The sequence below is a fragment of the Salvelinus namaycush genome, chromosome 12 (genome assembly GCF_016432855.1).
Source record: "Salvelinus namaycush isolate Seneca chromosome 12, SaNama_1.0, whole genome shotgun sequence".
NCBI classification, from domain to species: domain Eukaryota; kingdom Metazoa; phylum Chordata; class Actinopteri; order Salmoniformes; family Salmonidae; genus Salvelinus; species Salvelinus namaycush.
Genome location: NC_052318.1, coordinates 28364217 through 28377600, shown reverse-complemented (window position 1 = coordinate 28377600; position 13384 = coordinate 28364217). Strand labels below are relative to the sequence as shown.

The window sequence follows — 13384 nt, the reverse complement described above, 5'->3', positions numbered from 1 at the left end:
CCTGACCCAAACATTCTCCTCCCGCTCCTGCTGGCCTTCACAGACTCTGCCATTATGCTGCCAAAGTTGCTGGTAATAGGCTACACAAGGAGTCGGCAACCTTTCTCACATGGAAAGCCAATTTTCTTACAATTTCTACCGATCTGTGTGCCAGTTATGATTTTCATATGCACATTTTCGTGGACCTGTTTAATTTAATTTATAATGACGTCTTCATACCTCAAAATCGTTGTCATTTGGTTAATCAAAATTCAATCCAAATCTAAATGAAAATGATACATAACTAAAAAGTAACTTATATTGCCATTGCCAACTATGTCAAAATAGCCTACATAAAGCCAACAAATAAAAACATTGCAGCCTGCAGGTAGAAAATATCCAGATAAAAATAAATATCCTAGAAATCACATTGGCTACGCATGGCCTGTCTGCAACGAACTTGAAACAACTATTAACTTGGGTTAGGCCAGAAGCTTGCACTAGCGAACTTGTGAGATTTAATCAAATATTCTGGGCCCTCAGTTTCCCACGCCAGTGAGCTTGGGACAGACACAGCTGTAGGCTATTTGCACAAGGGATAAGAAGCAGTGCTTAACTTGGGCAGGAGCTCACCGGAGCTGAGTACCGACACCTCAAATATTCTACTGCTTGAGCTCCTGTTCCTCTTATAGAATATTAGCTCAAAAGTATTGTGGAGCTCCTGCAACTAAATACAAACAGTACCAGCACCCAAAATGAGGACCGGAACCTATTTCAGTGCAAGTCAAGCTCTTATAAGAAGTAATCAGGAAGGCCTATTTTATGACGTTTTCACTGGATCAGAGCATGCCATTTTCCCTTTCACGCTGAGTGGTTATCGAAACTGCAAAGGTTATAAAAAATATATTGAGAAACTATTTTCTCAATGGATGTAAAAACAAACTTTGTTTGCTTGCTGTTTGAGGTGAAGAAAACATTACTTTGAGAAGCTCCACAGCTTATTAGTGGTGGTGAATTAAGCCAATCAGAAATACTATCAGATCCCAAATGGTCACATTAATATGCCTACATTTGTACGCAGGCGAGGTAGCCTATAGGCCTACTTCTGTCACGTTCGTTGGAATAATGATCGGACCAAGGCGCAGCAAATGTTGAGTTCCACATAATTTAATGAATAAAGTGAAACTTAGCAAAGACAAAAACAAATAAACAATAAACTAACAACGAACCATGACTACAGAGATGCTACGTGCACTAACTCTAACATCAAACACAGCTCTGGGTTGGCGCCCCCCCTCGGTTTGTGCCGTGGCGGAGATCTTTGTGGGCTATACTCGGCCTCGTCTCAGGATGGTAAGTTGGTGGTTGAAGATTTCCCTCTAGTGGTGTGGGGGCTGTGCTTTGGCAAAGTGGGTGGGGTTATATCCTTCCTGTTTGGCCCTGTCCGGGGGTATCGTCGGATGGGGCCACAGTGTCTCCTGACCCCTCCTGTCTCAGCCTCCAGTATTTATGCTGCAGTAGTTAATGTGTCGGGGGGCTAGGGTCAGTTTGTTATATCTGGAGGACTTCTCCTGTCTTATCCGGTGTCCTGTGTGAATTTAAGTATGCTCTCTCTAATTCTCTCCTTCTCTTTTTCTTTCTCTCTCTCGGAGGACCTGAGCCCTAGGACCATGCGTCAAGACTACCTGGCATGATGACTCCTTGCTGTCCCCAGTCCACCTGGCCTTGCTGCTGCTCCAGTTTCAACTGTTCTGCCTGCGGCTATGGAACCCTGACCTGTTCACCGGACGTGCTAAAAAAGCCAACTGACATTTACGCCTGAGGTGCTGACTTGCTGCACCCTCGATAACTACTGTGATTATTATTATTTGACCATGCTGGTCATTTATGAACATTTGAACATCTTGGCCATGTTCTGTTATAATCTCCACCCGGCACAGCCAGAAGAGGACTGGCCACCCCTCATAGCCTGGTTCCTTTCTAGGTTTCTTCCTAGGTTTTGGCCTTTCTAGGGAGTTTTTCCTAGCCACCGTGCTTCTACACCTGCATTGCTTGCTGTTTGGGGTTTTAGGCTGGGTTTCTGTACAGCACTTTGAGATATCAGCTGATGTACGAAGGGCTATATAAATAAATTTGATTTGATTTGATTTGAAGAAGACTCTGGCCTTGGAGCTGGACTGGACGCCATGCTTAGACTGGGCATCGGCGCAGGGGAAGGCTCCGGCCAGGGAGCTGGAGGTTTCGGACCGTTGACCGTTGCAGGAGGTTCCGGACTGTGAACCGTCTCAGGAGGTTCCGGACTGTGGACCGTCGTTGGAGGTTCTGGACTGTGGACCGTCGTTGGAGGTTCCGGACTGTGGACCGTTGCCGGAAGCTCTGGACTGGGACCTGTCCCCGGAAGCTCTGGACTGGGAACCGTCGCCGGAAGCTCTGGACTGGGAACCGTCGCCGGAAGCTCTGGACTGGGAACTGTCTCCGGAAGCTCTGGACTGGGAACTGTCTCCGGAAGCTCTGGACTGGGAACCGTTGCCGGAAGCTTTGGACACTTAACATGTGTAAATATTTGTATGAACATAACAAGATTCAATAACTGAGATATAAACTGAATAAGTTCCACAGACATGTGACTAACAGAAATTGAATAATGTGTCCCTGAACAAAGGCGGGGGTCAAAATCAAAAGTAACAGTCAGTATCTGGTGTGGCCACCAGCTGCATTAAGTACTGTACCAGATTTGCCAGTTCTTGCTGTGAGATGTTACCCCACTCTTCCACCAAAAGCACCTGCAAGTTCCCGGGACATTTCTGGGGGGGAATGGCCCTAGGACTCACCCTCCGATCCAAAAGGTTCCAGACGTGCTCAATGGGTTTGAGATCGGGGCTCTTCATCCGGACTCTTCGCTGGCCATGGTAGAACACTGACATTCCTGACATTTCTTAAGTCCTCGAGCAACTGAAACAATCATGATGTGCTTGATATATTTTAGATTCGGTAGAAAAGTGGCTGACAAAAACAACATTATCTGCATTCAATGATTTTGTCTTTCCCACAGATCTGAGAGATGGATCTCTTTTCACCAGACGCCTCATTCAATCTGAATGGTAGCCATCTTCACAGGGTCAGGGCAAGGAAGAAAAACAAAGACCTGACCTGCAAACAAAAGTGAAAACTTTGACTTGCTCTGCCCCTCCAGGGTACTGAAATATGTTCTTTGGAGCTTGGCGCTGCCCTGAGAGGTGCACACCAGAGCTGTTCTGAATAGTAAAGAATGGGCAGGCCTGGAAATGTCCAAAGACTTTGGCAGAGCCAACAAAAACTAACAAGAGCAGAGCTATGCCTGCAGATTGTTAGCGCCACACACATCCATACTAAAATAAAGCCCTCAAGAGAGAAACTAAATGAAGCACATCCCCTAGCTCTCAGTCCTTACAAACATCCAAAACAATGTATTGTCCGTCCATGAAACAGCAGAGGGGGGACAGTATGACAAGTGTACTTTCCTCCTCCTTCTCCAGAGATCTGACCAGCATGCAGTAATGAATGGGTGTGCTACCCAGGAGCACAGTGGAGATGGCTGGGCTGATAAGAGATCCTGCTCTGCAAAACAGACAATTCTTTCGTTTCGCTTTTAACCTCCGCATTGCAAGCTCAGATTAGACAAAGCAAGGGCTTTGTGTAGAGACAGAGTAATACAGAGGGGTTGATAGTGTGTATGGTTCCATGATAGCCACAAGAGTAAACATCAGGAGGGAGGGAGGGGTGAAGGGAAGGAGGGAGAGGGGATGGGGATCCCCCCTCCTCGCCCCCCCTCCTCTCAGCGCTCCTTGAATGGTGATTAATTGTCAACATTACAGCCGGGCGAACTTGCCTAAAAATCACAGCTCAGCTTTTTTCAAACTTATGGCCAATTCACGATATATACAGTGCATTTGGAAAGTATTCAGACCCCTTGACTTGTTCCACATTTTGTAATGTTCTAGCCCCCCTCTCGTTCTCCTTCTCTCTCACTTGCTGGAGAGAAATTGTTGGTTACGGGCTTGTAAGTAAGCATTTCATGGTAATGTCTACCTACACCTGTTGTATTCCGCGCATGTGACAAATAAAATGTGTTTTTATTTGATTTGAAAGGATTACTGGCCCACTGATTTACACAGAAATGGCACATGCTCAAAATATTAATACTTCCACAGCCAAGCAGCTAATCTAATGAGTGTGGAAGGGTAAAAGAAGCCGCCGCCATTTCCACTGAAAGAAAATAGCTGATTTTCATGTTTACCACCAACATTGCAATGGGGGAAATAAAAAAATGACAAACAAAAAAGTGCTTAATATTTCCAGGGATATTCACATTTGATTTGGACAGTCAGATGAGGAAAAGGACAAACCCATCAGCCACTAGCATGGAGGGAAAAGAGCAAGCTGTGGCATCCCAGATTACTGGCGATGTGTCGGCCAGTCTGATCACCGCCACCAAAACACACACACGTTGTTGCTAGCTTCTGTGTGTCGCTTCACACCTTCACTGCCAGCATGTCCATGAGAGGCTCCAATGCATCAGGTTGTGAATCATCACGACTCAGCCAGTCTCAGCCCATCCCAGCAATGTCTACACACACACATCACACACACAAGGACACACACAGTGGGACAGGCACTTTTCAGGCTCTGAGAAGAGAGGCGAGTCGGTGTGATCCACAGAGGGAAACACAGGTTCACAACTCCGGCTGGTGAGGTAGGGGTCATGACCTCTGTGTGTTCTCAGGGCTCACAGCACACCCTCTCACCAGACAGATAGACACATAGAGAGGAGAGAGGGAGGGTCTGGCTGCCCTGAGGTCAGTGCAGTGAGGCTCCTCTGTTCTCCCGCATTGTGTAGAGTGAGTGAGTGAGTGAGTGAGTGAGTGAGTGAGTGAGTGAGTGAGTGAGTGAGTGAGTGAGTGAGTGAGTGAGTGAGTGAGTGAGTGAGTGAGTGAGTGAGTGAGTGAGTGAGTGGAAGCACAAAGATTACTCCAAACAACCACAGCTGGGAGCAATTCTCACTAGGACAAGAGGCTTGACATACATTGAATAAGTATGTTTACACAGTAAACACTAATTGTATATAGGACAATCTACCTATTAGAATACATTTTCGCTAGCAAATAATTATATTTGCACCAATTCCTTGTCTTAGTGTTTTGTGGTTAAATGAGATGCTAAAAAGTGTGTGAGAATGTGCTTTTTTTCTCCTATGCAAATTCAGTCCAGGGTTCTTCTACCCAACCAGTGTAATAGTGGCACTGTACCACAGTGTTACATGTAAACTTCTGCCATGTGACTTCTCCAAAAACAAATATTTCACTTTGAGAACTAGCCTACATACTATTTAGAACATATGCAGTAAACAACAAATATCAACATACTACTACAGGTTACTACCAGGACCCATCAGGGCTGGAATGGCTGCCCTCACGCCCTTCAGCGTCCACTCCCAGCACAACGTGAGTGAGTGAGTGAGTGAGTGAGTGAGTGAGTGAGTGAGTGAGTGAGTGAGTGAGTGAGTGAGTGAGTGAGTGAGTGAGTGAGTGAGTGAGTGAGTGAGTGAGTGAGTGAGTGAGTGAGTGAGTGAGTGAATGAGTGAGCGTGAGTGAGAAATGTCTCTGACTCAGGAGTTCAATCTCCCCGGCAAGAGAGTATGTATAAAGTACGTCTCTGTCCATCCTCCACTGCTGCTGCAGAAAAAAATGGTCAGACCTCCATGATGCTGTCCTCCATGATGTGCTAGGCTCATTTCTGCATCGTTGCTCCTGCATATGCTATTTTTCACAGAAGTCATGTGAGGAGGAGGGAGCTCCATTTCTATCCTCCTTTTTAAATGGGAAGATGGGATAGGCTTTCTTGTTCAGCCTTGGCGACACAAGGTGCAGGGTGCTGCTGTATTGTGTGCCGGAGGGCGGAAGGCGCTTAGATGCCGCGATGTGTGTTAACACAAAACAAAACTGTGATTGCAGTGAACGTTTGCTCCAAACAGTGAGAATTAACGTGCAGGTGGAAAGCTGTTCTCTGCCAGGCTGGCTGCTTGTCATTTAGGGGATGAGGGGGGAAACTAAGGGAACTATCTGGTTACACCAACTCTAACGCCTTCTAACCTCTCATTTACAGGAAATGAATATCCCCAGAGCTTCCAGCATCAATCAACCCCTGTCCTGAACCATGCAATATTTCACATTATACAACCAGCTCACTACTACCATCATCACAAAGAGAGGGCGTGCTCTATGAGGTCTGCAACGTCTCAAGATGCTCCTTTTCAAACAGATGTAACAAGCCCTTTTCATTATCTTTTACAATAACCACCCATTTAACCAGCTCTATCAATGAATCAATATTTTATAAAGCCCTTTTTACATCAGCAGTTGTCACAAAGTGCTTTACAGAAACTCAGCCTAAAACCCCAAACAGCAAGCAATGCAGATGTAGAAGCACGATGGCTAGGAAAAACTCCCTAGAAAGGCAGGAACCTAGAAAGAAACCTAGAGAGGAAGCAGGCTCTGAGGGGTGGCCAGTCCTCTTCTGACTGTGCCAGGTGGAGATTATAAAAGAACATGGCCATTAAGGCCAGATTGTTCTTCAAGAACGTCTATACGTCTATAATCTTTGGTGAATATGTGAAAAGGTGCATCCAAAGACAAATGAATCCCTCATTTATCTCTTGTGACCAGCTAAGGCAATCTGAAACGTGGAAGCAGCATGGGAAAAGGAGTGAAACTCCTGGTCTGAGAGGGCTGTGGCTTGGACTGTATTCTTCTGTTAATAGGCCAAAGCCATTACACAGGACCATGGCAAGTATTATAACCAAGCTAGCGTGTGTGTGTGTGTGCGCCCACTCCCTCTAGCCTCACCTGTAAGTTCGTGATGGATCAACTTGGCGAAGTTGGGGTCGTCCCCCCACCAGAAGAGCCAGAGCTCCCTACGCCCGGGCCTCTGGCTCCGCCGCCACACACTCAGCACGTCCGCCTTGAGGCAGCGGCTGAAGCTGCACAGGATGGGGTCCTCCTCGGTCACCGGGAAGAGGATGGGTGCCGAGGTGGGGCCTTGCCACACGTACCGCTTCCATTTGATCCCCGTCAAGTCCGCCTGAGGGGAAGGAGGGAGAGAGAGAGTGTCAGCTTCTGCTACAATCACCAGTACTCAGCACCCAGCCAGTACTTGTGAGTACTAAAGAGCAAGCATTAATTCTCCTTTATGGAGCATCTGCCTCCTCAGCAGGAACACTTATGACAAGGAGACACAAAGGAAGACAGCCACAGGAAGAGAAAAACAGGGAGAGAGGAGAGAAAGAGAGAGAGGAGAGAGAGAGAAAGAGAGAGGAGAGAGACAGAGATATAGAGGGAGGAGAGAGAGGGAAAACAGAAAGTCAGGAGAAAGAGACAACGATAGAGGCAGGGAGAAGAGAGAGATAGAGGGAGGAAAGAGGGAGGGAGGAGAGATAGAGGGAGGAGAGATAGAGAGAGGAGAGAGAGAGGAGAGAGAGAAGAGAGATGGAGGGAGGAAGGAGAGAGAGAGACAGAGAGAAAGCGGGAGGAGAGAGATAAAGGAAGACAGAGAGGAGGTTTGAGACAACAGACAGACAGATGGTGATAGAAAAGGCTGCAATATAAACAGACAGAAACACGGCTGGAGAACGAAGCAGCACACACAAAAAAGCATGTTTGTTTTTGTTCCGACTGAAAGCACCTGAAGCTAAAATGCACATAATCTCAAGAAAAACAACATGAACAACGTGTTCAAAGCTCGATAAAACTCCCTAATGCATGTAAATGGGTTCTCTGACCAACTTCATCTTTTTTAATGATGAGTGCTTTGGGGAGTGTGCACACTGCTCTCTAATAACAAATGCTGTTTGGCTTTTATAGAGAGTGAAAACACAACACAGAGAAACTCATAGGTCATAAATCACAGGCAGCAGCAGCACAGGCTACTACAGGGTTATGAAGTGTTAAAGCAGGAACATTACGCTCCACTGCTACTGCTGCCTGCTTGGCCGTGCCGGCTGGCTGGCACTCATCAGACAGCAGGCCCTACGTACACACAACCAACCAGCGATCCCTGTGCTCATGTCCTACACTGACGCCATACACTGTCTCTCACACCACTAACACACCACTAACACTTACACTGCTGAATACATCATGCCTTCCAGTGTTTTAGGCTTACACTCTGTGCCCATGTCATACACTTACACACTGCAAAAGCCAACTCGATCCCCACAACCTATATTGCCTTGCAGTACTACTCTTGATGGAGCTGGCTCCCCTATTTATCCTTGCAGCATGGCAGACAGTTTACCAGATTTTCTTCAACTGGACCTACTGATTTTTTAGGCAGGTTATTTTGCGCTGCTAGGCAATATGTTCTAGTCGACCAACTGTCACTTTGTTAGAAGTAGACGATTTATTAACATTTTAGGGTAAAATGAAATCAATTTAAAAGCTATGAGTATGACCAAGTAATAAAGCCTGGTAGTGTTATAGCTAGTCTTTATCCTAGCCACGGATAAGCTGGGAGATGTGTTGTCAGCTGGAGTCAGGTTTTAATTATTCATTCTAACATGACAGCAAGGAAGGCCATACACTGGCCACAGAACGCTACTGAAATCCTAATGCTAAAATTATCTCAGCAAAAAATTGCTAGTCTCATATACCAAATATGATGAGCAACTTTAACTATACTGAACAGGAGTATTTCTGTCTGTAATAAAGCCCTTTTGTGGGGAAAAACACATTCTGATTTGCTGGGCCTGGCTCCCCAGTAGGTGGGCCTATAGCTGTACCCCTGCCCAGTCATGTGAAATCAATAGATCAGGGCCTAATGAATTTATTTCAATTGACTGATTTCCTTATATGAACTGTAACTCAGTAAAATCTTTGAAATTGTTGCATGGTGCGTTTATATTTGTGTTCAGTATACATAAATTGAGAGATACCAATTATTGAAAGCTCATAGGCTGTTGAGTTTGTGGCACAATCTCAACAACAACAAAAAAATCACAAGATGACTACAAATATAAACAAAAAATGACTTTCCTCAACATTACTCTGTCCCACGTGCCCCTAAATGAGTTTTTCAATACTAAGATGTATTATGATGGGCACCAACTCCCAGCCTCTTACATAACTGCCATGTTATCACGTAGTATCTGTTCATCAAGCAACATCATAGGAAATATTTCACCTCAGGAATCTTGCTCAAGGGCATTCAAACGCTGTTCCAGACAAGACCATATTCACACGCCAATGTTCAATTATCATATAGACCTATAGCCTATAGCTTATTCCTTCCACAGTATAGTACTACTGCTGCAGTTTATGTTTCACTAACTCCCTCCATCAAGTCCTCTCTCTGGCAGACACAGTGTTGTGAGGAACTACCTGACACCTGCATCTTGCAGAGAAACATCTGTGCTGCACAGAAAGAAAGGGGATGGGAAAAAAACTGAAGTGTGAAACCAGATCGTCCGCACTTATATAAACTGACTGTTTCTGAAACGGGCCATGCTTGGACAGTTTGCCTGCATACATCTCACTTATTCTTCTACAGAAATGTATTTTCATCGCACAATCCAGTCTTCTGATGACAGCTCTGATTTTTTGTCAATGTGAGGCTATCCAAACCCTTGGCTTGGCTGTTTTCCCTGTCAAAGATCAAGTTGAAGCTTACGATACATAAACTAGGCTATTCTCTGCAAATACTAAGTGGCAATCTTCAAGAGGCAGATTGCACCGTCAAGGGTCTGTGTGCCTTCTGCGGTCAATCAATCAATCCATCTTTTCAGTACATCTGAGTTACAGTCTGTATGCAGGATGAATGAGTGAGTGTCAGGGAAACCTGTGTGTTTCCTTCAAAATGACTAATGGCACGGCTAGCTGACTGTTAGTATTATGCTCAGGTATGTGGGCAACTGTATATGCAAAGTGTACCCCACCAAAAGGGCAATAACCAGGGTGAAGTTAAGTTTCCCTTTTCAGATGGCAAGCCAAACCCCCATAGCGGCGATAGGGGAATCTGAGGGCAAAGCCATTTGACAGACTCAGGAAGTTGACGTTAAACAGGCCTGGGATTTGAGGGTTACGACCCCTCCTTTCATCAGCTGCTCAGCTCTGCTCACCTTCCCTCTCACAGCTCCAGGTCCCATTATGGAGTACACTTAGTGCCAACAGCTGCCTATCCTTCCCTTGCTTTGGGGCGGCAGGTAGCCTGGCGGGTAGGAGCGTTGTGCCAGTAACCGAAAGGTTGCTGGATCGAATCTCGGAGCTGACAAGATAAAAATCTGTTGTTCTGCCCCTGAGCAAGATAGTTAACCCACTGTTCCCTGGGCGCCGATGACGTGGATGTGGATTAAGGCAGCCCCCCACACCTCTCTGATTCAGAGGTTAAATGCAGAAGACACATTTCAGTTGAAAGCATTCAGTTGTACAACTGACTAGGTATCCCCCTTTCCTTTTACTTCCTGACATTCTCCCTCTCAGGCCATTCTCCCTCCCAGAGACAGGCAACAGGTGAAGTTGCTCAAATCAATCCTGAGCAGACGCATAGACACCCCACCACCACTACAAGGAACTCTCCGTCAAGGCCTCACCCTCCTGCGGCAACACATGAAACTAGTTAACAAGTGTCTGTTTGCATCTTGGAGAACTGGAGAGAAATGCAAATCCACTTGGTCTACTCTCTTGTCTCGCCTAGCCTTTCCTTCTGCACAGCATGTGTCGCTGCTGCAGTGTTGGTTTTTGTTCTAATCCTGCCCAGCCCGGAAGGAGTTTGATGCCCGCTAAAATGACTTTCTTCTACACAAGGCTGAGAACTAAAGACTGCCAGGAGACACTAGTCTAGCAGGGCAGTTGTGATGTGACTTTATTTATGAAAAGCATAATAACTAATCTTCAAACTTTACCAAAATCCGCTTAACTTCAAATACAAACAGGAATTGTAAAACATTGTTATAAGATTCCTGGGAACTGTTTAAAGTTATGGTAAAAGTGCCACTGTTCACTGCATTCTTTTAGCTTAAAACCACTAAGTCTGGTTAGTGTGTGAGTCATACAGGACTGTGAACAGAAGCACTGGTATCATGCTTAGTCTCAGTATGCAGTAAAATGTCTCCCTGCTATTGCAATACAGCAGCCAGTCATTCACTACTAGCCTCATAGCTTCTCCTGTTCATTCAGCTCTACTGTCAAATGCTTTGGAAAAGAACAGTTTGTGTCTATCAATGTCCAAAGTGTATCATTATTTATTTATTTAACCTTCATGATGGGGAATTGTTAGCATATGTCATGCAGTGCATATTGTACAGAAAAAATGCAATGCATTGATACAAACCTATAGATAGTGCACTACTGAGAAGCCTCTAGAGTAGTAGTAGTGCCAGGGACAAGAGTGCACATGTGAGCTTTTTCCTTCAGTCGTAATAGTAGGCTATAACCAAAATCTATTAGGTACTGTTGGTTGTATGCGTTTATGATAGCTATATAATTCAATTGTTTAACGACTGACTAGAAACAGTAACGTTATCAATCAGCACTATGAGAACTATAACAGCAAAATAAATACACACAACAACTCTAACAATACTGCATTAATCTGTCATGAACAATGTATTCAACTTGACAACTTGCCAGACAAGAAGTGAGTCCTAAAGTCTATCATGCACTAACAATAGCCAAGAATACATTCTTGTTTATTAATATTTCAGCCCGTGCCTCCGTTAAGTATGCGCGAGCCAAGAGTGTAAACAACAAATGATTGGCAAGCAAACCTGACAACTTCAAAGGGAAAGTACTGTATATGTAAGCCAGCGAATAAGATACGCTGTTTCAGTAACTAAGCTCTTCATTGGCTACTTTAAAGAAAACAATGTAGCAAGCAATGTATCTGAACAACTACACCGGCCCACTGACAAGAACAACATGATTAATTCATTGAACATGAGAGTTGAAATTAGAAGCCAATGTTCACAAGCCTTTACTTTGCATTCCATGACTGAATGTAAATGTATTTATCATTTAGTTAACTTGCTATTTGTGCAAATGAACGACATTGCAAGCTAGTTAGCAGGCTAGCAAACTGATTGGGTTTATTTTTATGTCACGTAAACATGCTGCACAATGCATTCGATAAAAAGCATAACGTTACTTCAACCAAGCAAACAACTAGAAGAGGAAAAACATGCATCATGCATGGTATTCAGTGTTGCTAGTTATATCTATGTGGCTAAGATGTTTATCAACACACATTACATTAGTTGCACATTTATTACCTAAAACTCTCAGGGCTGGAATGTATTTAATATGATCAAACTGAACATTTTTGATGGCAAACACATGCATGCAGCTGCAAGTGATAGATAACCTTATTATTTCTTAATCATGCACAACTTCTCAGTATGCAAATAACCATTGCCTTGGTGAACGATGTTTGAATTGCAGTGCTACGACTGTTTTCCCACTGCTGTGGCTACCGTTTTTGCTCTCTTCAGCTAGTTAAAAATGGCTGCTTTTCCTTTAGTTTTAAATCTCTTACCAGACAGAATAGATTGGAATGGCAATCCTCCAAGCTGGCCCCGTTTGGTACAAAACAAGAACTCATCCTTTCACAGCGAGATCGAACATTCCATCATTTCAGTTCCGGGGAAAATAAATACCGATTTCCAGTAGTATTTTGCAAGATGTATAAGCTAATCAACGAGAATTATTTTTACCAATCGGCTGGAGTATGTAATTCAACAACCCTTCGAAAGCTATTGTCCGCCCAAAAATAAAAGCAGTTCAAATATCGTCTTCGCAACCTCTCTGTCGACCTCTCAAATATACACAAAGTAAACAAATTAAATGAGCGAAAAATGCTTTAAAACAAAAAGAAAAGGAGAGTAAATAAGCAACTCTCCCCCTCCCCCTTAGCTTAAAACGGTCTTTGCTAAAAACGTCCCTCTACTCCTCCATCACCATCAAAATCGATCTAAAAACGAATAACATCCTTAAAAACCAATCGAAAATTGGCATATGCCTATATTTTTGCGGTAATTTTAACCATTATTTCGGTCTCTGTTCCTGCTGGTTTCCATTTGAATTCATGGATTCCTTTCTTTAATGGCGGCCACAGGGAGAACTCTGCCTCCCAAAGCCTATTGGCTCATTCATGGTCATGAGGGCTGTAATAACACTGTAACTGATGGGTATTGCCGCCAGGCGAGAGCAAGTGGCGCTACTGAGCAACCAGATTTTGTTACTAATGATCAAACCTAACTTGCCGACTTTCACAGTGCACCACCTAGTGCATACACAAAGAAATGTATCCATTCCTTGCATCAATATTTACATCATTCAACTGTGTGTGCCCTGCCCTGCCCTTGCAATCCAAACAAAGCCCT

General features: G+C 44.5%; 1 protein-coding gene across 1 annotated transcript in view; it reads right to left on the bottom strand.

Annotated features, from left to right (window-relative positions):
* Positions 1-13123, bottom strand: part of LOC120057068 (mediator of RNA polymerase II transcription subunit 13-like) — a 165277-nt gene extending 152154 nt beyond the window's left edge. The window contains exons 1-2 of the mRNA XM_039005459.1: positions 12538-13123; positions 6861-7095 (exon numbers count right to left, since the gene is read on the bottom strand). Coding sequence (XP_038861387.1) covers positions 6861-7095; positions 12538-12603 — 301 coding nt within the window. The 5' untranslated portion in view covers positions 12604-13123. The remainder of the gene's footprint in view (positions 1-6860; positions 7096-12537) is intronic.
* Between the last annotated feature and the right edge of the window lie 261 nt (positions 13124-13384).